The sequence below is a fragment of the Vicia villosa genome, linkage group LG3, assembly GCF_029867415.1.
Source record: "Vicia villosa cultivar HV-30 ecotype Madison, WI linkage group LG3, Vvil1.0, whole genome shotgun sequence".
Lineage (NCBI taxonomy): Eukaryota > Viridiplantae > Streptophyta > Magnoliopsida > Fabales > Fabaceae > Vicia > Vicia villosa.
Genome location: NC_081182.1, coordinates 81,436,024 through 81,462,222, shown reverse-complemented (window position 1 = coordinate 81,462,222; position 26,199 = coordinate 81,436,024). Strand labels below are relative to the sequence as shown.

The window sequence follows — 26,199 nt, the reverse complement described above, 5'->3', positions numbered from 1 at the left end:
GGTGTATCTTTGTGTGTTAAGCCTATTTTTGTTTATCTGTGTATATTATTATCAGTATATATTATTGTGTGCTTTGTTTGTTTTGTTTGTTCTTTTTATTTTGGTGCCTGGTGGTTTCTCTGTGTGAGATAAGTCCTATACCCGGACTTGAGTACATTAAGATAGGCGGTTGGTATAGTCATTTTGGCTCATGTGGAGTTATTCCTTCGTGAGCTGACTTGAGATCCACCACTCAGTGGAGGATGGCTTGGCTAAAGGTGATATTGTTGAACGAGTCAGTCGTGAAAGCATTGTTACTTTTGGTTGGGTCTGTAAAGCTGAGGACCTTAGAACCCCTTAACCCATCTTAGCCTTTTAGGACGTAGTGCGGAGATTAGTTGGGTGAAGTCCCAATTGGTTGTCACGCGATACTACACTCGAGCGAGTTTCTCTTTAGAATATTGTTGGTTGGTGAGTCAATCGCTTAAGCCGATAATATTCTCGAGATGGAATGTAGACCTCGGGAACTTTTAGAACCCGTTCTACAGGTACAAAAACACATTAGTACACACTTTGTGGTTGGGTAGACCCATGACTCCATGCTCGTAACGTCGAACCTTTGAACTTTGATTGTGTGATTTTGTGTGACTTGGTTTGATCTTGATTGTGGTTGATGCATAAACCATGCATTCATGCATCCATGAAAACTCTTTTTCTTTTGATTTTCAAGGAACTTAGACGTCTTTCCTTGTAAACATCATAAGTTTCATCAAACTCAATGGATCTTGGGTGTTGATGGGGTGAAAACTCTAATCCACCAAAATGGATCAAGGAACACAGATTTTCAAAAAGGTTCCCGTGGAGTACCACGGATATGAGGGGTGCTTAAAACCTTCCCCTTGTATAATCAACACCCGTACCTAAGATCTCTTTTTGTTTTAAAAAAAAACAAACTTTGGGTTTTTTCGTTCTTTTCCCATTTCCTTTGGAAACAATAAAGCGCGGTGGCGACTTTCACTGAAATATTGAGTCGAGTCAATTAATGGCTTCGATCTCAGATTTTCCCCGCTACAAATATCATTCATCCACCATTCAAGTATCCATAGAATAATTACATCTTTAAAGTTCCACTCAAAATTCATTACCAAGTGTCTATGTTCAAATTATGTTCACAAGTCCATACAATTCAAAACCCCACCTTCAGTTCGGTCAAATAAAAGAAAAAAGTGTTGGATAGCTTGAACCAAGGTTTTATTTACTAGTTCTACCAACAGGATTACAAATTATCATAACTACTTTTATTTGTTAAATTGCATACAGCTCTAAACCATATACATTCAAAATTCTTTACAAAAAATCCTACACATTCAAAAGAACATTGCCATCACCAATCCGGTACAGAGTATACATTCCAAATTCATCCTAAGTTTATTCCTAAATCTCCATGCTTCATTCATTCTTCAAGCCTCCACAATACTCACTGCACCAAACAGGATTCCTGCAACAATACCAAAATGCAGCACCATTGGTCAAGTCAACAAGAAGAAACAAATTCAGCCATACTTTTTATCAATCCAAAGAAGAAAAATCCAAACATATGTAGACTCAAGAGCAATGTGCAGTTCACAAATTCTTACTTAGGCAAGAAGCATTTCGAATCGGATTCAAGTGCATTTACAAGCTTCACAATCATCAAGCTAACTATCACCAATCCAATCAAACTAGTTTCAGCCATCCCCCACATTCAAACCAAATCAACCCCATATTACACATTCAGGATTCAACATATTTATATACAAACCACATAACATATTAAAGCAGCATATATCACTTCCAATCAGATTTCTAACCAAACCTATATCCACCTCACCATCAAGAAATCTCACAAATAAAAACCTTTAACACTAACAGAATTTTCTAACCATCATAACTAACCTAACATTCAGTTACACATATAACAGCATTTCACTTTAACTTGCAACTTCTAACAGCCATAACAGAAAACATGTAACTAATTTTCATAACAACCACAACTTCCAAAACAGAATTCCCCAACTGATTCAACTAACCTGCTTTTTCCTTAAACAACCTCCAAAAAATCAGTTACAAACCTATAACAGAAAATAACAAACTCCCTAACTGTCATAACTAACTTTAACAGCTATAACAGAATTCCCTAACAAACTCACAGATTCTCTAACTAACAGAAGCAACAGAATCAGAAAATGAGAGAACTGAGCAAACCTGATGGCATATCTATATAACCATTACTTGATCCATTCACTTGGGGTTCCTCTCTTCACTTCATCACCATCTTCACTTCACTCCCATTCTTCATCTTCACTTCTCTTCTCCACCTTCATTCATCAACCCTCCATTTTCTTCTCATCTTCAATCATTCATCTCTCACCACTTTCTCCACGATTTCTCCCACCATTCTTCACTTTCTTCACTTCTCATTCCTCATCTTCCTCCTCCTTCCACTCTCTCTGAACCTCCTCCATAACCAAATCCACAAAAAGCTTCTCGAACCATCCTCTTCAGAGCATTGATCAAGCTCTGAAAGAGGTGAAGCATAGCCTCCTTCGACCTCACCACAAGATCTTCAATCTCTATCAGTAACAGGTTCTTCTCCAATATCATCAGCATCAATCATCAATCATCACCATCACATCAAAGAAACCTTCATAAACACGAACGCGCAGCAATCTCTTTCAATAGAAGAACATCAACACAGCAACGATTCACAAGTAGCAAGATCAAAGAAGAATCGAGAAGAAGTTGAAGAACACATACGCTTAATATTACCTCCCCTCTGGTATTCTCGATCTCCGATCTCTTTCTGCACTCAGGTAAGTACGAAATGCTCTTCATCTTTATCTTCTGATGTCGCTGTGTCCTTTGATGCGTTCCGAGCGATAACCCTAAGGTCTCAGGGCCCATGGCTTCATCTTCACCGTTTAATTCCGATCGAGAACTTTTAGGGTTTGCTATTAAGCTAGATATAGGGGAATTGAAAAAAGATTTAAAGAAACGAAGGTCGATTAGGAATAAAGGAAGATGAGAGGCTCCAGGGGATGGTGCCGATTTCTTGGTTGGGATCATCGCCGCCGTAGCTACCGCCTCCGGGCGATTTCCGGCCACCGTTTTCTTTAGACGAGAGTGAACAAAAGAGAGTTAGTCTGAGAACGGGGGGAGTCACAATACAAACATAACCCTAAGTTTTTATCATTCATTAATTAGTCCTAATTTTTAATTGTTGCTAATCTATTTGTTTTAGACTTGATTAATTAATTGTAGATAAATGTGTTTAAACTGAATTTTGATTAAGATAAAATCTGTTAATTAGGCCATTGATTTAGAAGTTGACATTAATTAAAATCTCAAATCAAAATCTGAAAACATAATGACAATTGGATCAAACTTCTGAAAATAAATCTGTGAACAAAAAAACATCCTTTGGGCTGGGCCCTGCGCCCTGCTGCTAATCACACCCAGTAATTCAGATTACACCCCCCTGACTCTATTTAAAATTGCTAGAATTTTAGGCCTTTTACTTAGTTTTTTCCCACTTCCTTTTAGGCAATAAAATGACTATTTTTCCTTTGTTTTTTAGACCTTAATACAATTTTTGTCATAAAAATAATCACTAAAAAATAGTAGTTTTAGGCTATTTTGTTTTAGTCTTTTACTTGACTTGTAACTCAATTTCTCTCATAAAAATAGTAGTACTTTTAATTCACTTTTGTGCTATATTTTGACTTGTTCTATTTCATGCTCTTGTACTATTTTCATGTATCCTACTTGTTGACTTCTAATTGTAATCTTTATGTTCATATTCTTTTATTCCTAACCTTAGGTAGAAACCATGATAACATTAGGTAGAAATTCCCTTCATGCTTAGGCTAGTTTCTTTTCCTTTTCAACCTTAAAACATCTAACAAATACTTGAATTAAATCCCATAAAAAAATACAAAGAAAACACTTAAAAAACACTAATAAAAAAGTGAAAATTCTTAAAAAGGGAATGGAAGCTTGAACGTCCCTTGCTTTAGGGAACGTTCGAGTGCTTGGATCTCCCTTGCTTTAGGGTTCCATTCAGGCGTAAGTTCCCAACTTCTAAAAAACACAAACCAAAGAGCAACTCGAGTCTCCCTTGCTTTAGGGTGCCACTTGAACGCTCAAACTCTTTTCTCTATCTCGCCTCCGAGGCATTCTTTAATCGGACACGTTATTTCCGCTCCATTCCCAGCTTAAGACTCCAGAGGTCGAGCAGCGGAGTGCGAATGTAACTTCGTCCACTAAAAAAACACAAAAACAAACAAAAACTAAAGAGCCGAACTACGGCGCTCTGATTCCTGAAAAGGATACGTAGGCATTGGGTCGCGGGGCCTAAGCGAGCACAACCATTTATAACCCTTATTTTCCCCGTGTTTCTTTTCTTTCATTTGCATGCATTCCCTTAGTAATTAAGCTTTAGATTTATACACCCTTTAGATAGCAACAAACATAGGTGGATACCATCGAGTACGATGGGCGTGAGGGGTGCTAGCACCTTCCCCTTGCGTAACCGACTCCCGTACCCTATCTCTGGTCGAAAGACCTCGTTCTTATTCGTTTTAGGTTTTCTGATATTCCTTTCCCTCTTTGGGATAAATATATTGGTGGCGACTCTGTTCACATTTTCGCGAGCGTGCGACAGCTGGCGACTCTGCTGGGGATGACCTAAGCAAGTCGATCCTAGCCTTTGTTTGTTTTATTTTATAGGGTGTTTATTTGTTTTATGTCTATATCTTGTATATATGTTTGCATGTTTATTTTCTGCTTGCATATCATGTTTATTTCTGCTTGCACATCATGCATATGGATTATATTTTGTGTTCCTTGGGGTCTTCTGTTCTGTTTTGCAGGTGGGGGGTTTTTGTGAGGTAAAAGGCCCACTACCCAGGCCAGTGACACATAGGATTAGCGTGGATGCTCATGTTGACTCCCGTGGCCCTTGCTACGATCGAGTTCAACATGGGGTACCACAACTGGGCGAGGTTCTTTCATGGAACACTGTGTCTGGCACCCTTGCTGCCTCAAACACTTTGTACCCCATGGGAACTGTAGACCCTGGTGACCATTAGGGACCACTTGTCCGTGTCTAGACTACATACCCGTGAGATTGGGGTGGGACAGGAAACTTGACCTCCATCATACCCGGATTTCTGCTATTCAATAAAAGACGTCGAACCTTTGATCTTGGGACGTTTGACTTATACAGAAGTTCTACATCAGTTATCTAGCAACGTCGAACCACTGAATCTGGAGGGTCGACCATATCTTATTGGCCATGAGAAGTTGTTGTCCAAGAAGCCTTGATCCTTGATCCCAATACATTTGCATCTTCATTAACATCTTTGCATTCATGCATATGCATTCATGGTTACCAAGACTCTTACCTCTTTCTCTCCATCAGATCAGTCAAGACGATTCCTCCACACCGATATCTGACAAGAGCTCACAGAAGAAGAATCATGGAGAATTACGAACAAGATCAAGCTGCCATTAGAGAAGAGATGGATCAAATGAAAACTAAGGTCGATGCTATCCTGGAAGCTATCCAAGCCTTGCGAACTGAAAGGGTTCCTGCTACACAAGAGATTCCCGTTGTTGGTAACCAAGCTGCTGCTAGCCAACTTGAGGTCGTTCCACCTTCTTCTACTCCATTTGAGTTCCAAGCAAGGACTAATGCTACTCTTGGGATGCCATTCAACTTCATGACTGTTGATACCCTTGGAGCTCCAAACCAAGGTGGGACTATACCCGTGACTTCTGGAGCAATGACTATGGCTGATCCCGTCTTCCCATTCTCTGTGCCACCTTCTCAAACAGAGATTCCTATTCCTGCTTTCTGTGGTACTCAGTTTGCTAATCCAGAAATGCATCCAATACCAACTGCTGAAAGAGCTCAACCTGTTGAGAGATCTGCTGAGAAGTATAAGATTCTTGAGGAAAGGATCCGAGCTATCGAAGGTTTTAGTGCCTATGGGATGAACGCTGAAGAAATGTGCTTGGTTCCTAATCTGGTTATTCCTCCCAAGTTCAAGACTCCCGACTTTCAGAAGTACAAGGGTTTAAGCTGTCCGAAGAGCCACATTATCATGTACTGTCGTAAGATGGCTTCTCACATTCACAATGAACCATTGCTCATCCATTGCTTTCAAGATAGCTTGTCTGGGGCATCTCTGAACTGGTATATGAATCTGGAGCGTAATAGGATCCGATCTTGGAAGGATTTGTATGATGCCTTTCTCAAGCAATACCAATACAACATCGACATGGCACCGACTAGGTTGCAACTTCAGAATCAAGCACAAAAGACCAATGAGACATTCAAAGAATATGCCCAAAGGTGGAGAGAAATGGCTGCTCAAGTTAATCCACCACTTTCTGAATCTGAATTGGTTGATATGTTCATGAACACTCTTCAGGGGCACTACTATGAAAGGATGGTAGGTAGTGTCTCTTCTGGCTTCTCCGATCTGGTCAGGATTGGTGAAAGAATTGAGAATGGCTTGAAAATTGGTAAGATCCAGAATCCCGCCAATGCTGCTGCTGCTAACCAATATGGGTACAAGAAACCTCAGGGTAACTTTGTCAAGAAGAAAGAAGGCGAGACCAGTGCCACCTATGCTCAAGATCAAGCTCCTTGCTATCAAGTGGCCGCCACCGCCCCTCAAGCTTATGTGGCACCTGTTGGTCAACAACCTTGGGTCCCTTATCAACAATATGTCCAACAACAACAACAAGGTTTCCAACAACAAGGTTATCAGCAGAGACAAGGTCAACAGAGGCAGAATAGGCCTAAAAGGGTGTATGATCGTGTACCAATGACCTATAGCCAACTTCTCGCCGCCTTGCTTGATCAAAAACTGATTCAATTAGCTGAAGCGAGGCCTCCTCCTGATCCTCTCCCTCCAAATTACAAGATTAATGCCAAGTGTGAATTCCACTCTGGAGGATCTGGTCACACCACTGAAGAGTGCAGAGTTCTCAAAGACAAGGTTCAGGATCTGATTGATGCAAAAGAGATTACATTCGCACCTGTGGCACCTAATGTGGTCAACAATCCCATGCCACCTCACAATGGAGCTTCCACCAGTGGAACATGAAGACTTTTATGTTTGTCAGAAAACATTTCATTTGCATTAGAATAAGGCCAAACTTGCCATTGTATAGATTTCTTTAGTATTTTCAATTGTACTACTTTTGTTGTTATCAAGTACTATCCATTGTAAGAAACTCATTCTGTTTGAATAAATAAAAATGTAATATACATGTTTTTCTCAAATCATTTCATCTTTGTCATTATGTTCATTGATACTTCACTCATTTGTCTTAAGCAACTAAAAAAGGAGAATGATGAAAATCAAAAACACATGAATCACTAATTGTATGCCTTTGGAACAAGATCATGCTGACGATGTACAGGCATTCTTTCCATTCCTAAACACCGGAGTTATAAGGAAGTGAAACCCTCGTCAACCCCTTTGAGCCTAAGGAGTAGTAGTTTCTTTCAAAAATACAAAACCCTCAATCGTAACCAGGGGCAGGGTAGTCTTCAGTTAGTGCGACCGAGCGCTCAACTTTCAGGTATTCCATCAGAGGATCAATCATATCTCAGATCTCACAACAAAAAAGGAAGAGCACCATCCACAATGGATGTCTCCCGTTCTCTAAGAAAAAGGCAGTCACAACCTCTTCAACAAGTCAATCACAAAAGTCATACAACTTGTTCCCGAACGAGACAAAGAATGATGAAAAGAATCAAAAAAAAAAGAAGAAGAAGAAGAAAGAAACAATAGCCCGCTAAGTCAAAAAAAAGAAAAGCTTTTAAGCAAATGACTTAGGCAAAAATTAGGGCATATCCCGCTGGACAACGGAAACCAAAATCAAAAGAAACTTTTTGTCCAGGCAAAAGTTAGGGAAAGCAAAAGAAAAGAACAAGAAGAAAAATACTCCAAGGGACAAGTTGTTGTGACCATCAACAAAAGCACCAAAGGGTGGCTGCCACCTCCATCAAAGCCATAAAGGATCCTCATCCATCACAATCCTTCCTGAAAGGCGAATACTCGTGTCGAACTAGCTGAACATAGGACTGGAGAACATCACGAAGAGGGGTGGGTTAAGTAGAATTTGAGCCTTTATCCTTTGTTTCTCAAACCGTGAACCCGGCCACGTTACAACCCTCAAAAGTCCTAATTGAAGTAGGGTTTGTTCCGAAAGCATACAAACTGTAAAATCATGTCAAACTGACTCCTAATGTTGCTGTGTCACTTGTGTTAGTATCAATACAACATTTTGACAAATAAAACTTTTCTTTTGAGATTAACATGTGCATTGCATTCTCATTATCTCTTTCAAAACAGAATCGTCTCTAATCTGAAAATAAGTACTTGATACCAAGGAAAGCTCAACATTGAAATTCCATCGAGTGATCTTACAAAGGCAAAGGTTGGTCATCCGCTGAGCAAATACCCGAAGAATCCATTTAGTGGAAGAGTTCCTTTCAATCTGGGGCATTCATTCCATGATCAACACTGGGGCAGACCATTCCAAATCTCCATGATTCAAGCATACCAAAGTTCTATCTCAAGAGATCTTACAAGGTTGGGAAAGCTAGTAACAGTTCATCTCTTCATCTTCAATCAAGTGTCAGATATCGAGATAGGTGTCGAGGAGTCAAGCCAAACACCTCACCTTCACAAGTCCTGTACTTCAAGCTATGACCTTTCCATAAAGGCATTCTCCATCCACTCCTTATATCCTGGAAGCAATCATTCCATTCATCATCATACATGCATCATGCATATCATTGCATTCTCATTGGCATATCTCCCTCAATAATCCAATCATCAACAAAGCTGGGGCATCCACCCTATCTTGAATCAAGCAGAGTTCAGAACTCCATCTAATCTACACCATACAAAGCAGAAACCCTGAACATCCAATCAGTACACTGCATATAGCAATCATTGCATAGCATCTCCAGAAGTGCACAAATAAATCAAACCATTGCATATGAAGCATAAGTCAAGTTATTCATCAGATGAATTCCCGACGAGCATTCAATTGACGTTCCACTAGATCACTCAGAGTTACCATAGTGGTGTCGTCCCCCAAAGTCAATCATGTTCATCTTTCTTCAAACCCAGAGTTGATACTTTTGTGTTCAACCCAGAGTTGACTTTCCATTCATCTTTTAACTCCGAGTTAATTATCTTTTCCCTCTCGACCCAGAGTTGATGGTTATCTCTTCTTTTATTCAACCCAGAGTTGATCTTTTTCTTGTTCCTTTCTCAACCCAGAGTTGAAGGTTATCTTTTCTTTTATTCAACCCAGAGTTGATCTTATTTCTCCTTCCCATTCAACCCAGAGTTGACGGTTACTCCTAATTGTCTATCTTCCCTTTTTCAACCCAGAGTTGAATTACTTTCTCTCAACCCAGAGTTGATCTTCTTTCTTTCTCTCAACCCAGAGTTGATCTTCTTTCTTTCTCAACCCAGAGTTGACTTCCTTTTCTTCTTCAACCCAGAGTTGATACCCTTGCTCAACCCGGAGTTGATGCCTATATCTCATCCCATTAATATTGATTTCCTTTTTCATTCTCAATCCAGAATTGATGTTTACCTCTTATTCAACCCAGAGTTGACTTTCCTTTATTCTTCAACCTAGAGTTGACCCACTTGTCTTCTTCAACCCAGATTCGACGGTTATGTTTTTCTCAACCCAGAGTTGACGGTTATCTCTTTTCTTTCCCACTCAACCCAGAGTTGACGGTTATCATTTGTTCAATCCAGAATTGATTATATATCTCTCCCACTCAACCCAGAGTTGACGGTTATCTTTTATTCAACCCAGAGTTGATCCTTCTACCACTCAACCCAGAGTTGATGGTTATCTTTTTACTCAACCCAGAGTTGACGGTTATATTTTTCCTTTCCCACTCAACCCAGAGTTGATGGTTATCTTTTTACTCAACCCAGAGTTGACAGTTATTTCTAATTGTTCATCTTTCTGCTTTCAACCCACAGTCATTATCCAACTACCTTCTCTCAACCCAAAGTTGACTTTCTTCCTTTCTTTCTCAACCCAGAGTTGACTTCCCTTTATTCTTTGACCCAGAGTTGCCTCCCTTTTCTTTTTCAACCCAGAGTTGATGTTCAGTTCATTTCTAACTCAGAGTTAATTTGATCAATCCAGAATTGATACATTCTTCCTCAATGGAGTTGACACCATCTTTTCCTCCAGTGGATTCCATCTTCCTTCAAGCAAATTTTCAGGTTCACTTGGTATTTAATCATCTTCTACCTTGAATGCTCGAAAGGCTGATGCCAATCTCACCTTCAGGTTTAAGACGATTAAACAGGGGCAGCTGTTGCACCCCAAAATTTGCCCATCTAATTCTACTTCAAACTGACTTATTGCTTTGACTTCATTTGCATCTTAGGTCATTAATAAAGGCAGGCATCATTAATCAATAAATCAGGTAGAGGATCAAACATCTTGTTGACTTGGAAGTCTTTATTTTTTATCTGTATTCAAGGGCTATTCAAGGTGTCCACCTCGCTCGAGCTGAAACCAAGGTTTTGAATCATGAGTTTTCTAACATGAACTTTCTTTGACATGGTTCATCAATTCAAAGTTTCATCTATCTTCAAGAAGTTCTTAATACATTCCTTTCGTAATCATTATGTCGAGGATTCATGACTTGAGTTGCTAAAAGTGTGAGCCCAATTAGAAGATCCATTGTATTCAAAATATCATCATTCTCTCAAGTGCTTATGGTTTGTCATACAAGTCAACTTTAAGTGGGATTTAAGATTGAATTAAGAGTTCCTCATTCATGCGAAGATTATGGGCAATATTTCATCTCAAGGGTATTCCATTGTGTTTTCAAGTCTAGTTCATTTTATAAAGGCCAATTCGGACTTGAAGTGAAAATTAAAGGGGAATGTTCATTCAAGAGACCTTATGAAATGGAGGATATATTCATGTGATTTTCTCAACACACAAAGCATAAAATTCGAGAGTCAATATCATTCATCCACCATTCAAGTATCCAAAGAAGAATTACATCTTTAAAGTTCCACTCAAAATTCATTACCAAGTGTCTATGTTCAAATTATGTTCACAAGTCCATACAATTCAAAACCCCCCCTTCAGTTCGGTCAAATAAAAGAAAAAAGTGTTGGATAGCTTGAACCAAGGTTTTATTTACTAGTTCTACCAACAGGATTACAAATTATCATAACTACTTTTATTTGTTAAATTGCATACAGCTCTAAACCATATACATTCAAAATTCTTTACAAAAAATCCTACACATTCAAAAGAACATTGCCATCACCAATCCGGTACAGAGTATACATTCCAAATTCATCCTAAGTTTATTCCTAAATCTCCATGCTTCATTCATTCTTCAAGCCTCCACAATACTCACTGCACCAAACAGGATTCCTGCAACAATACCAAAATGCAGCACCATTGGTCAAGTCAACAAGAAGAAACAAATTCAGCCATACTTTTTATCAATCCAAAGAAGAAAAATCCAAACATATGTAGACTCAAGAGCAATGTGCAGTTCACAAATTCTTACTTAGGCAAGAAGCATTTCGAATCGGATTCAAGTGCATTTACAAGCTTCACAATCATCAAGCTAACTATCACCAATCCAATCAAACTAGTTTCAGCCATCCCCCACATTCAAACCAAATCAACCCCATATTACACATTCAGGATTCAACATATTTATATACAAACCACATAACATATTAAAGCAGCATATATCACTTCCAATCAGATTTCTAACCAAACCTATATCCACCTCACCATCAAGAAATCTCACAAATAAAAACCTTTAACACTAACAGAATTTTCTAACCATCATAACTAACCTAACATTCAGTTACACATATAACAGCATTTCACTTTAACTTGCAACTTCTAACAGCCATAACAGAAAACATGTAACTAATTTTCATAACAACCACAACTTCCAAAACAGAATTCCCCAACTGATTCAACTAACCTGCTTTTTCCTTAAACAACCTCCAAAAAATCAGTTACAAACCTATAACAGAAAATAACAAACTCCCTAACTGTCATAACTAACTTTAACAGCTATAACAGAATTCCCTAACAAACTCACAGATTCTCTAACTAACAGAAGCAACAGAATCAGAAAATGAGAGAACTGAGCAAACCTGATGGCATATCTATATAACCATTACTTGATCCATTCACTTGGGGTTCCTCTCTTCACTTCATCACCATCTTCACTTCACTCCCATTCTTCATCTTCACTTCTCTTCTCCACCTTCATTCATCAACCCTCCATTTTCTTCTCATCTTCAATCATTCATCTCTCACCACTTTCTCCACGATTTCTCCCACCATTCTTCACTTTCTTCACTTCTCATTCCTCATCTTCCTCCTCCTTCCACTCTCTCTGAACCTCCTCCATAACCAAATCCACAAAAAGCTTCTCGAACCATCCTCTTCAGAGCATTGATCAAGCTCTGAAAGAGGTGAAGCATAGCCTCCTTCGACCTCACCACAAGATCTTCAATCTCTATCGGTAACAGGTTCTTCTCCAATATCATCAGCATCAATCATCAATCATCACCATCACATCAAAGAAACCTTCATAAACACGAACGCGCAGCAATCTCTTTCAATAGAAGAACATCAACACAGCAACGATTCACAAGTAGCAAGATCAAAGAAGAATCGAGAAGAAGTTGAAGAACACATACGCTTAATATTACCTCCCCTCTGGTATTCTCGATCTCCGATCTCTTTCTGCACTCAGGTAAGTACGAAATGCTCTTCATCTTTATCTTCTGATGTCGCTGTGTCCTTTGATGCGTTCCGAGCGATAACCCTAAGGTCTCAGGGCCCATGGCTTCATCTTCACCGTTTAATTCCGATCGAGAACTTTTAGGGTTTGCTATTAAGCTAGATATAGGGGAATTGAAAAAAGATTTAAAGAAACGAAGGTCGATTAGGAATAAAGGAAGATGAGAGGCTCCAGGGGATGGTGCCGATTTCTTGGTTGGGATCATCGCCGCCGTAGCTACCGCCTCCGGGCGATTTCCGGCCACCGTTTTCTTTAGACGAGAGTGAACAAAAGAGAGTTAGTCTGAGAACGGGGGGAGTCACAATACAAACATAACCCTAAGTTTTTATCATTCATTAATTAGTCCTAATTTTTAATTGTTGCTAATCTATTTGTTTTAGACTTGATTAATTAATTGTAGATAAATGTGTTTAAACTGAATTTTGATTAAGATAAAATTTGTTAATTAGGCCATTGATTTAGAAGTTGACATTAATTAAAATCTCAAATCAAAATCTGAAAACATAATGACAATTGGATCAAACTTCTGAAAATAAATCTGTGAACAAAAAAACATCCTTTGGGCTGGGCCCTGCGCCCTGCTGCTAATCACACCCAGTAATTCAGATTACACCCCCCTGACTCTATTTAAAATTGCTAGAATTTTAGGCCTTTTACTTAGTTTTTTCCCACTTCCTTTTAGGCAATAAAATGACTATTTTTCCTTTGTTTTTTAGACCTTAATACAATTTTTGTCATAAAAATAATCACTAAAAAATAGTAGTTTTAGGCTATTTTGTTTTAGTCTTTTACTTGACTTGTAACTCAATTTCTCTCATAAAAATAGTAGTACTTTTAATTCACTTTTGTGCTATATTTTGACTTGTTCTATTTCATGCTCTTGTACTATTTTCATGTATCCTACTTGTTGACTTCTAATTGTAATCTTTATGTTCATATTCTTTTATTCCTAACCTTAGGTAGAAACCATGATAACATTAGGTAGAAATTCCCTTCATGCTTAGGCTAGTTTCTTTTCCTTTTCAACCTTAAAACATCTAACAAATACTTGAATTAAATCCCATAAAAAAATACAAAGAAAACACTTAAAAAACACTAATAAAAAAGTGAAAATTCTTAAAAAGGGAATGGAAGCTTGAACGTCCCTTGCTTTAGGGAACGTTCGAGTGCTTGGATCTCCCTTGCTTTAGGGTTCCATTCAGGCGTAAGTTCCCAACTTCTAAAAAACACAAACCAAAGAGCAACTCGAGTCTCCCTTGCTTTAGGGTGCCACTTGAACGCTCAAACTCTTTTCTCTATCTCGCCTCCGAGGCATTCTTTAATCGGACACGTTATTTCCGCTCCATTCCCAGCTTAAGACTCCAGAGGTCGAGCAGCGGAGTGCGAATGTAACTTCGTCCACTAAAAAAAAACAAAAACAAACAAAAACTAAAGAGCCGAACTACGACGCTCTGATTCCTGAAAAGGATACGTAGGCATTGGGTCGCGGGGCCTAAGCGAGCACAACCATTTATAACCCTTATTTTCCCCGTGTTTCTTTTCTTTCATTTGCATGCATTCCCTTAGTAATTAAGCTTTAGATTTATACACCCTTTAGATAGCAACAAACATAGGTGGATACCATCGAGTACGATGGGCGTGAGGGGTGCTAGCACCTTCCCCTTGCGTAACCGACTCCCGTACCCTATCTCTGGTCGAAAGACCTCGTTCTTATTCGTTTTAGGTTTTCTGATATTCCTTTCCCTCTTTGGGATAAATATATTGGTGGCGACTCTGTTCACATTTTCGCGAGCGTGCGACAAGGTTCATGCTTACTTCACCTTCCAATCCGTTGTAGCATTGGTGCAAAAAGTACTTTTTACATCAGATGAAAAGTACTTTTTACATCGGGCCTGAGCCCGAAGTAAAGGCGGGCGATGTAATAAGTCAGAGACATTTTACATCGGGCCAAGGCCCAATGTGAAAAATTAACATACCACATCGGTTGAATTCAGATGTCTGATGTGAAAAATAATGCAATTTTTTTATAAAAAAATATATACGCCATATTTTACATCGGTTGTCCTGTCTGCCCAATGTAATAGATAGTTTTTACATCGGTTTTCCATTTTGCCCGATGTAATAGATAAGTTTTTACATTGGTTTTCCATTTTTCCCGATGTAATATGTTTTATGCTTTGAAGTGTATAATAGTTGTTTTTCCTATTTTAACCTGTAATTTTTTTTGTGTCTAATTTTCCATATAAGTTTCAAATACTACACAGACCAAAGTTAGGTCGCTATTTTGCACATTTTCCCCCGGCACACAGACCACATTTAGGTCACTATTTTTATATTTTTTTAACCAGTGAAGGATATAATTTCATAACACCAAATAGCTAAGATGCATATATATATATATATATTCTTAAAAATTTACAAAAGTATTAATCTAGGATACACAAGTGTACAAAATTATAAGAAAGTTTACACACAGTGGACTACTACAAAATAACAACACAATAAATATCCAATCATTTAAGTCCTTTAGCGCACTTGAAATACCAACATGCATCCACGTGAAGATGAGTTGTAGCTTATGAAGAAAACACCAAAATTACATTTGCTGGGAATAAACAATAACACTAATTAACATCAACAAACATTAAAGTCAAGAAACTAGCTCGAATCAGAAATATAGACAATTCCATATAACTCACTAGATAAAGCTTAATCTTTATATAACTCAAAGAAATATTTTGCCCAACGGAATCGCAAATCATACAAATCATCTTGTGTTAATTCTGTAGGATCATCAAATACCTACAATACGTAAATAACAATATAGAGTTATTCTTTGAAAATTCACATTAAGTTGTAAAACGCAAAGTAAATAACAAATTAAAGTTACTTTATTACCTGCATCCAAGATTCGGTTATATTTCGAAATTCTCAAAGTTATCCCCCACCTTTTCCCTATAAAAAGGCATCAATGTGAACATAAAAATTTGCTCCAAAGCAACTTTCATTCTTGCTTTCTCACTTCTCCCTCTTCTCTCATAATTTTCAAAGTTTTCAAGTTCTCTTGAGTTTCTCTTGGCAAGAAGAAGAAAGTTCTTCAAACCAAGAGTTTCTCCCTTGAAAATGAAAGTTTCTAGCTACAAAGCTTCATACAAAGGAAAAGGAGTGAAGAAGTAATTCTTCATACCTTGGTGGAAGCCTCCAACAACTTGAACATCTTCATCTTCAAGCTTCCAACCACTTGAAGTTCATCTTCAAGCTTTCAAGCAACTTGAAGTCCATCTTCAAGTCTCACACAAGTCCAATGTTGCAACATCCTCTTCATCAATGGAGCCTACAACAACAAAATTCAAAAATTGTTACAATCAACAATTTTAAAAATTGTTAGTAACAACAACTCAAAGGTGTTCTTCAACAAAGCAAGCGGAAGGGAAAGAAAGAGCAACTTACAAGATTTGTTCAAGCCTTCATCACAAGAAGCTCTCAATCTTCAAGCAACACCTGCAGCAACAATTCAATCGCTTCAGCACACGACTCAGCAACGGTAACAAGTGAAAAATCAAAGCTGTAACAACAACGATTCGAAGAAATTCAACAAAAACAGAATCTAATCAACATTCACCATCAGCATCACATCAACAGAATTGCAACTCAGTCATAACAACAAATTATAGCTACTGTGACAACAATTCGCGACAAATTTCCAGAACAAAATTTTTTGCTATTATTATGAACTTAGTTCCCTGTAGAACAAAAATCACCAGAAAACGAAATAGAGTAAGCTATGTTGAGCTATCGTTGTAAAAAAGAAACGAATAAATTCCAAAAAAAACTGAGAAAAAACCGATTCATGTTACCTCGAGCAAGAGAGAACTTGCAAGCTTGAAGGAACCGACGTTGTTCCTAGAGCGACTGAGTGAGAGCAAGGCCGATTTATGTTTGTTGTTCACCGCGAGATAGAGATCCTCGTCGTTGTTTGTTCAGAGAGAGAGAGAGAGAGAGAGAGAGAGAATCGTTGTTGGCTCCGAGTGAAATAGAGAGCGGCGCGAGAGAGACCACGAGAGGGAGGAAGTAGGGATTGAAGGAGAAGAAGAAAATCAAGAGTTTTTTTGTTGTTTCGCAGAGAACGATCAAGAGAGAATGACATTTTCTAGTTTTTATTGGTTTATCGTGAGAGAGCTCGTGAGAACAAGAAGAGGCGCTGCCTCTTGTTCAGGATAGGGTTTCTTTAGAAACCACTTGAGTGTTGAAGGAAGGGTGGATCCGGCCCACTTTCCTTTTTTTTAGTCATCGGTGCATATGTGGGCCGATGTAAAAGCCCAATTAGCACACCTTTTCCCATCGGTGCATATGTGGGTCGATGTAAAAGCCTAAGTAGCCCACCCTTTCCCATCGGTTTCGTAATGCACTGATGTAAAAACCCTTATAACCCATTTTCGTTTTAATCACAAGTTTGCCACCCGCGTTATTTTTCCCATCAGTGGAGTTAAATGTCTAATGTAAAATCACTAAATCAAATTTTTCACATTAATTTGTTATAAAATCTGATGTAAAATCCTTTGACAAATATTTTTCACATCAGTTATCTTGATACCTGATGTAAAATCTTGAAACCAAATGTCTTATTTTTAGTAGTGTAGTTTGCACGATCATCTAGTATGTGCCAATGAAAAGGGTGTTAATGCACTGGTTATGGAGTTATTGGGAGTGACCATACATGAGACTAGACAAGAGACTCTTAGTTCTAGGGGAGCCTATTTATTGATGCTTATAGGGTGCTTTGCAAACAAGATTTTTACTCTTGTAGTGAAATAATATCTACGATGTTTAGGAACTTGTCCAACTATTATAGATATAGTTGGGGTGAAGGTGTGTTGGTCACATTTAGAGGTACTTAAAATATAGATCAATGTTAACATGTAAAAGCTCTACTATGCGGATACGCTATTCTTTTACAAGTATATTATTATTATTATTATTGTTATTATTATTATTGTTGTTGTTTTTTCTTACTTGCATGATAGGTGCATACAGAAGTTTAATTATAGACAATATATACCACCTCTACCTTCAAATTATACCACATTTGATGTAAATATTAATTGGATTGATTATCATTCTAGTATTCACGAGGTGGTTGGTTTGGCAGTTGTGGCGTTCTAGTCTTTAATGATCGTGTAGATGTAGAACTTTCGAATATTTTTTATATCAAAATCAAGTTTTATGATATTAAGTTCTTTGAGTAGATTTATCTATTCATTTTAATGCATGCGTAATTTATAGAATAATTTTGATTGTTCCTATTTTTGTTGCATATACAAAGAGAAGTTTTTTAAAAACTTAAATTCTTAAAATCTTATTTGCGATCCATAATATTAAAAATTTTATTGAATTGTCTTGACTTAATTTCAATTGACAAATCATACTAAATTGCTATCCTACAACTTTACTCACCAAATTTTTTTACCAAAAATTTATAATAAATAATAATAACAATAATAATTAGGCTTAATTGCAACTTTGGTCCCCCTATTTTTAAAACCACAATTTTGATCCACCTTTTGAGTTTTTAGTTAAAAAAAGAAAATAAATAAGGATTAATTTTGCAAAAAAAAATAAGTAAGGAGACGAAAATTTGAAAGAAAACTTAAAAAAGGAATTAAAATAGTAATTTTTAAAATAGAGATATCAAAATAATAAAAAATGACAAAATAGGAGGACTAAAGTTGCAATTAAGCCTAATAATTATTATGATAATTAACTATATGATATAAAATAATTATTATTATTATTTAAACATACTATTACTATTATTTCCAATTATTTTTTAATAGTTAATAAATTAAAAATATCAAAAAAAATAAGACACACTAGTACAAAAAGATTAATATAATTTTAAAATTTACACTCAATATACTAAAAACGGGTGTAAATAAGAAATGCGATGGCAATTTTGTAAATAAAATATCATTTTAAATATTATCAGGTGACAATATACACCATATTTTCTAAAAACGGGTTTAAATTGAAAATATTATTATAATCAAATTTTAATTACTCCCTTTAAACAAAAAAACGGGTGTAAATTTATATGAATAAAATTTTTTATTTAATTTTATAACTCAAAATATATAATCTATGTGGCATAGGTGAGTAAAGTATTTTTATAATATTAGTTGAAACATAATACTCTAAATTCATTTATTTTCAAAAAACTCTAAACATAATATTGATTTTCAGAAAACTCATTTTCACAAATCCATTATCAACTTTTGCACGCATGCAAAAAAAACCCATTTTCAGAAAACTCATTTTCAAATTTTTTTTCAACTTTGCAGTTTGATTTCACGAAACTCATTTAGCGAGATTAAAGTTTGATTTTACGAAACCCATTTTCACGAAACTCTTTCAACTCTGCCAAAGTTTGATTTCTTCGCTCGCTCAGTCGCACAGAAGTTTGTAAAACCCGTCGCCCGCCAGCGTTTCCTTCACTCTCATTTCGGTAAGGGTTTATGTGGATTTCTTCGCTCACTCGCTCACTCTCGTTTCGGTAAGCAGAAGTTTGCAGAAGATTGCAAAACCCGTCACCGTTTCCTTCACTCTCATTTCGGTAAGCTTCTTCCATTCCCAAATTCGATGAATGTTTGTTCCATTTTAGGTTTCTAATGATTACCTGTGGTTTTGCATTTTCAGAAATTCTAACACTGAAACTCTTATTTTAGGGTTCTTGTTGAGGGTAAGTCATGGTGGCAATTTTGTTCACTGCAATTGGGGAAGTTGAGGGACAAATTGAGTCGTGTTACGGTGAGAAATTACCGGGATCGGGAGAAAAAGAGAAACACAACGCTTATGGATTGAGTGGGTCTTTTCCTTTGGTATGTTTCAAACTTTCAATTTACCTTGTGATGATTTGGCTTTGAATATAGATGTGATTTCATAATTATTGATTGGTATTTGATTATGCCATTTTGGCTAGAATAGTTTATGATTTGAATACATTATCATGATTTAGTTCATTCCTAGCATGGTATACTATTGCTTCACTGATTACTTTCATCTTGTACGGTTCTGTTTTCTTCTTTGTTAGTTCGTTTGGATTTACTGTGTTGAATATTGGAATTGATTTTCTCTCTTTCAAACATATGATATAAGTGTGTGTTTGGTTTTGTTCTGAAAACCCGTCAGAATTGAGATAGTCTACCGGAATTTTAGCTAAAATGTAGTTGTTTGATTGCTTAACCTTCAAACCCTGGTTCGACTCCAATCAATTAAAAGTTGTTTTGTGTTAGTTTGATAAGTTTGCACTATGTTTTAGATCAGCTTTTGTGTTAGTTTAAAGGTATCTAAACATAAACCACTTTACTTCAAACTCGGTTTTACAATACCAATTTAATTCAAAATCAGGTTTGTAAAATATTTTTCCCAAACATGTAGTACTTATTAGTTAACTTGCTGGCACTTGCTAAAATTGGTTACTCATAGGATGTACAAAAATAAAAGTAAAAAAGTTTCCTTCAATAATATAAAAACATTTTGTATTAAAAAAAAACAAAAAGACTGATGCTGGTCTGAGCCAACTGGTTATCCAGATCTAACCTTGAAACCAAGCACTTGGAGCTATTTTTTTGATGCACACCTCCTAAAAATGATAAAAATTCAAATTCGAAAGACAGATTTTGGAGGAAAAACAATTTCAGTTTGCATTTTCCTTTTCATCTTTGATGCAGCTTCTCTAATAGTCATAAGATGTAGGGTGACTTATTTTTTCGAATGATGAGCTTTGTCCTCTTAACATTTGTGGTCCATCTTAAGGAGGATAGTCGAAAAGTTACTATAGTAGAAAAGGATAACAATTTTGACGCGTGTAGGGATATGAGTGGGCGGAGATTGAGACATGCTAATGCTGACAAGAGGTTGGAGGAATGGAGAGATGGTGATGGTGAGGAGGATAGGAAGCTTGAGAAGGTTGATGAGGATTTTCTGAAGAAACATATTAAGAAATTGAAGATATGGTAAGCCATCTCATCTTATCTTAGTTTTGTTTTCGTATTTATCAATTATTAAACGGTATTGATTTTTAAGATTATTATGAAGGCAGTGGTTAACAAAATAAGATAGTGTATGTTTGGTTGTAGTTACGGAGAAACTGATTTTATCTCCGTTCGTACTCTTCGCCGCCGGTTGAACGGTAACCCTCTTTCTCTCATCTATTTTGTTTACAGTGCCATCTATTTCTTCAACGAGAGAAATGATTTTCCCAGTTTTCTAAGATTTTTAGTTTAATTATATTAGATTTATTGACTGAAATTTGAATCTGCTAGTTTTGTAAGATTAGATTTATGGACCGAAATTTGAATCCCCTATTGAATTTCAATTGATTTTAGTGAAATTTATATGAACCCTACATTGTGATAATGCTTTGATGATATGAGAAGAGTAAGAATGTTTATCTGTTGTTTTGGATGTGATGATTCAGAGATTTGCAAAAAGAGAAGAAAAAATGAGTCGGGCTAGTGCAGCTGGTGCCAAGGGAAAGAAGAAGGGTGCAACCTTCACCATTGACTGTGCTAAGCCAGTTGAAGACAAGATCATGGACATTGCTTCCCTTGAGAAGTTTCTTCAAGAGAGGATCAAGGTTGGTGGCAAAGCTAGTGCTCTAGGTGATTCTGTTACTGTTACCAGGGAGAAATCCAAGATTACTGTTACCTCTGACAGTAATTTTTCCAAGAGGTAATTCTATTTTTAAATACATTTTTATTGATTTTGAATTTCATCATACTTTGTTTATGATGTAATCTTAATTTTGTTTAATGATTGTTTACGATTACAACTGTAATTTATCTTTATGTTGTGTTAATATACTAAAGTTGTTGTGTTTATGTATAGTTTGAATCATTGTTGAACTATATCTGCTGTTGCGTTTGAGCTTGTTGAGCATTTGGGGTACATCAATGACTTCTCTGGGAAATCTTAGTTGCTGTTCGTACTACCTGTTGTTTGCCTTGACTCATGCTTCATTCTCTGGATCTTCTCTTCCTTATCTAAAACCTTGGAGAAACTGCAGGCAATTAATAATTTCACTTCCTTTCCATACTCTTCAGTGCTGTTTTTATGAGTGTAATGATAATCAATTAACCACTGCCTCTAATCTCTGTTGGGCCGTGTTTCTTTTTTGGGGGGGAAGCAAGAATTGTTTACTAAGGATTGAGGTTTATATAATGTGAAATATGTGAGTTAGGCATACCATTTCTACTTATTCTCATTTTCTATTTGTTTTTGGGTGTAGACAAGGAGAAACTTGGCTAAGATGGAGATCTACCGAAAATTTACGAATACCCTTGCAGTGTCTGTGCTATTCTCCATTGCATGGATTGGATTTGAGGTAGTTTTTGCAAAAGATATTTGATGCATTGATTTTAGAGATGCAACAGATTTTCATTTAAGCATTTTTAAATAAAATTAATTAGAGATGATATTGTTAATGATCATTTGTTACTGTGTTTAACTAACTGTACTTCAATGCAACCGATCCTTTAAGTGAGCTGTGGCAAATTGCTTGGATTATTCCTGCTTTATGGTCCCTGCTTTCATATACTCTCTTGCTGGTGATATGTGTCCTTTGGGCTCACAAGAAATATGGAAAGGAGGTTGACATATTTCAGGATCTGGATGTTCTCGACACTTGGTTTTCAAGGTATTTTATATTAGATATATCTCTTTATTTGAAATGTAATATATGAGCACATCTTGTAAAAAATAGTAGACATAAAAATGATGTCATAAGACTATAAGACTAAATAGTATCCTTTAATGTACATTTTTTCTCATTTTATTCTTTTATTTATATACTAGTGTAGCAAAATTTTCAACTCATGGACATGTGTTTATATAAAAATAAAACTCAATATTTATTTTTATTTTAAAATAAAATCAAGTTTGAAAAAAAAAAAAGACAATTGTATGCAAGACTTTACAACCATATCTAGTGTGAATATTTTTGGAAGGTACTTCTAAAAGTGTGATTTCAATCATGGCAACTAACATAAGGTTTACAGCATCCTATAATTCTATATAAATAACAAACACGTTACAAATTTAAGAGTGTGTGATGATTAGAAAAAAAAAGTTGTTTTAGAACTTAATTTGGATGAAGAATGATATTGAGCCATTTAGAATTTTTAAAAACATAAACTTGAATTTGTGGGAATGGAGAAGAGTGTGCATGGGGTAAGCTTCATGTCCTTAGGTCCCTACCCAAGGGGGTTGGTGTTTTCTGTTTGTATCAACTATTTTTTTTGTTGTGTTCAAATTTCTTATGAAAATTTCATCTGCAGCAGATGCAATAATTTATTTACTGATTGTAAAACCTAAAAGACTAATAGAAAAGTGTTGTACTTCATATTTCATTTGTTTGTACTGAATCTTTAATGCATTAAATTTTATATAACTGCTTCCTATAATAGTTAAGTGATCCTGTCAGGTTTGAACATCTATAATACTAAATCTTCTGTATTTTAGATTTAAGAAACAACTTATATTGATAATGTATTTCATGTATTTATTGAAAAACATGTAAATTATTGTTTTAATATTGTTAATTTATTATATGTTGAACTTGTAGATATTTACAGACACGTCACCATATGAAAAAGAGATAATCGACCATATTTGCAAATGGTTGAAAATCAAAAGGTTGAGGAGCAAAATCTAGCAGATCAAATGCAAATGGTTGAAGAGGATAAGGAGATAGAAATGTTGCCAAAACAAAAGCCAAAGAAGAAGAAGAAGAAAACTTATATATGAAGAAAGTGTTATGACTTAGTTAAAATATAATTTTTGTGTATGATTTTATAGTACTTGAAATATTATGACTGCACATGATTTTGTATACTTTTTGGTTAATATTAAAAATATTTTGACTTAGTTAAAATATGATTTTTATGTGTATGATTTTATAGTATTTGCAATATTATGACTGAAAATAAAATATAACTAAATGGTGTGTATGAAATAGGGTGTAAATAGATATAATTGTTCATTCATAAATGGCGTATTTACACCCGATTTTTACTAAAATAGAGGGTAATTAAGAACATATTTACACCAGATTTTTATTAAAATAGGGTGTAATTAAAACATAATTAAGCCCAATTACACCCGATTTTTATTAAAATAGGGTGTAATTAAAACGTAATTACGCCCAATTACACCCGATTTTTATTAAAACAGGGTGTAATTAAAACGTAATTACGCCCAATTACACCCGATTTTTATTAAAACAGGGTGTAATTAAAAATGTAATTACGCCCAATTACACCCGATTTTTATTAAAACAGAGTGTAATTAAAAACGTAATTACGCCCAATTACACCCGATTTTTGTTAAAAATAACGGGTGTAAATTTGTAGACATTTCTCACCGTGTGGATATACACCCGATTTTTATTAAAAATAATGGGTGTAAATTTAATAAAAAACGGGTGTAAATTAACATTTTTGTACTAGTGACATGTAATAACTCTATAACTTACTATACGTAATTTTCTATTAAAAATAATGATATTATTAATTAAATTAATAATATTTAATTAATACATTATTATTAATTGAATATTTTTATTTCACAAATAATTATTATTTAATATTACACTATTTATTATTATTATTATTATTATTATTATTATTATTATTATTATTATTATTATTAAATGCGTTGCACAAAATTTTGGCAACTTGTAGAATTATAATTAAGTATGAATTAAAATTATTATTAATATTATTTGCAATTATTTTTGATAGTTAATTAAATGAATATATCTAAAAATAGGACTTGTAATAACTGTATAAATTCTACTAACTATATACAGTTTTCTATAAGAAAAACACGGTAATATTATTAATTAAATTAATAATATATAATTAATACATTGTTAATATTATTTGAAAATTTTATATAAACGAAATATTTACATTATATTATAAAGTATATGCTATTTTAGTAAATGCATATTTAAAAGTATTATTTTAGTTAATATAATTCAAACAAATTTTATTTTGTAAAAATAATATTTAAACATAAATTGCGTTTGAGAAAACACATTTTAAATCAAAAGTACAAGTGACGTTTCTTCAAAAATTCATTTACAAATATTTATCTAAATATATGTTTATTTGATTTTTTTATAATACATTATTATTCTTATTTGAAAAAATTTTATAAACAAAATATTTATGTTATATTATAAAATGGATGCTATTTTAATAAATACATATTTAAAAATATTTTTTAGCTAATATAATTCATAAAAATTTCATTTTATAAAATACACTTATAAAAAAAATTATTTAAACATAAATTACGTTTGAAAGAACAAATTTTAATTATAAGTACATTTGTAAAGTGATGATGTTAATCCAAACATGTATTTATCTAATTTGTTTAATTTGTTTTAAAATTTAACTATAATTAACGCATTAAATATAAATTTTAATATTAAATAATTAAGATGTAAATTGTTAAATTTTATTCTATTTATAAAAAATTTAAATTTCAAATGATCAATTCTACAACTGTAGTTTATGCATTTGTTATTAGATATAAAATAATTTATAAACAGTTAAGATTAAACTATTTAATTGTTTTAAAATTTGCGTAATATTAAAAATAATTTGATAATATGCATCGCGCACGGGTAGAAAGTTAATTATTTGTAAAGAATCTTAATTATAGACAGATTATTAATGACATTTCAAAAAAAAAAAAAGTGCAAGATGGGTGATATTCAAATATTAGTAGGTGGATTTTGGTGTCGGGGAGTTATTGCTACTTGTGTTCAGTGTTCAGGTTGAAAATTACATTTTAGTTTTGATTTTGTTTGAACTTTTCTATATTGATGTAATATTTAAATTGTTTTCACTATATTTTAGTTCCCTCAACGTTGTATTCAAACATTTTATAAGTAACATTTTGCATATCTTTTATATTAAGACAATATATATATATATATATATATATATATATATATATATATATATATATATATATATATATATATATATATATATATATATATATATATGATAAATTATGTATTACATATAAAAATACAAATTAAAAATTATGACTTTGAAAAATAATACGGCTATAAGTTCATAGCTTGCATACTACTTGCAAAATCTCAAGCACGGTTCGGGATGTCAATGGCGCGGGGCAGGGATTAGAGCTGTTAATATAGGCTATCCGGCTCTAAATGGGCTGGCCCTGACGGAACCTGGGCTTTTCAGGGCTGGGCCAAAAAGGCCCTGTGTAATATG

General features: G+C 34.8%; 2 protein-coding genes across 3 annotated transcripts; both read left to right on the top strand.

Annotated features, from left to right (window-relative positions):
* Nucleotides 1-20,649: 20,649 nt before the first annotated feature.
* Nucleotides 20,650-21,803, top strand: LOC131656195 (large ribosomal subunit protein eL22y-like). Of its 2 annotated transcripts, none has more exons than XM_058925956.1 (3): nt 20,650-20,898; nt 21,022-21,074; nt 21,363-21,609. In XM_058925956.1, the coding sequence occupies exons 1-3, from the start codon at nt 20,657-20,659 to the stop codon at nt 21,398-21,400; spliced, it is 333 nt and encodes a 110-aa protein (XP_058781939.1). In that variant the 5' UTR covers nt 20,650-20,656; the 3' UTR covers nt 21,401-21,609. The 2 variants fall into 2 exon arrangements, with proteins under 2 accessions (XP_058781939.1, XP_058781940.1); XM_058925957.1 differs by lacking the exon at nt 20,650-20,898 and adding an exon at nt 21,773-21,803 and having other exon boundaries at nt 21,006-21,074; nt 21,363-21,616.
* Nucleotides 21,804-21,823: 20 nt separating this feature from the next.
* Nucleotides 21,824-23,661, top strand: LOC131656194 (uncharacterized). Its single transcript, XM_058925955.1, has 4 exons — nt 21,824-21,950; nt 22,173-22,268; nt 22,425-22,580; nt 23,508-23,661. Exons 1-4 carry the CDS (start codon nt 21,838-21,840, stop codon nt 23,542-23,544), a joined length of 402 nt encoding a protein of 133 aa, XP_058781938.1. The 5' UTR covers nt 21,824-21,837; the 3' UTR covers nt 23,545-23,661.
* Nucleotides 23,662-26,199: the final 2,538 nt, after the last annotated feature.

Excerpts from the sequence above, each read along its gene's own strand:
- LOC131656195 (XM_058925956.1), top strand. The coding sequence starts at position 20,657 with ATGATGAGCTTTGTCCTCTTAACATTTGTGGTCCATCTTAAGGAGGAT. Across the intron at positions 20,899-21,021 it reads ATTAAGAAATTGAAGATATG|TTACGGAGAAACTGATTTTA; the intron begins GTAAGCCATCTC and ends GTTTGGTTGTAG. Across the intron at positions 21,075-21,362 it reads TCTTCGCCGCCGGTTGAACG|AGATTTGCAAAAAGAGAAGA; the intron begins GTAACCCTCTTT and ends GTGATGATTCAG.
- LOC131656194 (XM_058925955.1), top strand. The coding sequence starts at position 21,838 with ATGACTTCTCTGGGAAATCTTAGTTGCTGTTCGTACTACCTGTTGTTT. Across the intron at positions 21,951-22,172 it reads AAACCTTGGAGAAACTGCAG|ACAAGGAGAAACTTGGCTAA; the intron begins GCAATTAATAAT and ends TTTTGGGTGTAG. Across the intron at positions 22,581-23,507 it reads CTCGACACTTGGTTTTCAAG|ATATTTACAGACACGTCACC; the intron begins GTATTTTATATT and ends TTGAACTTGTAG.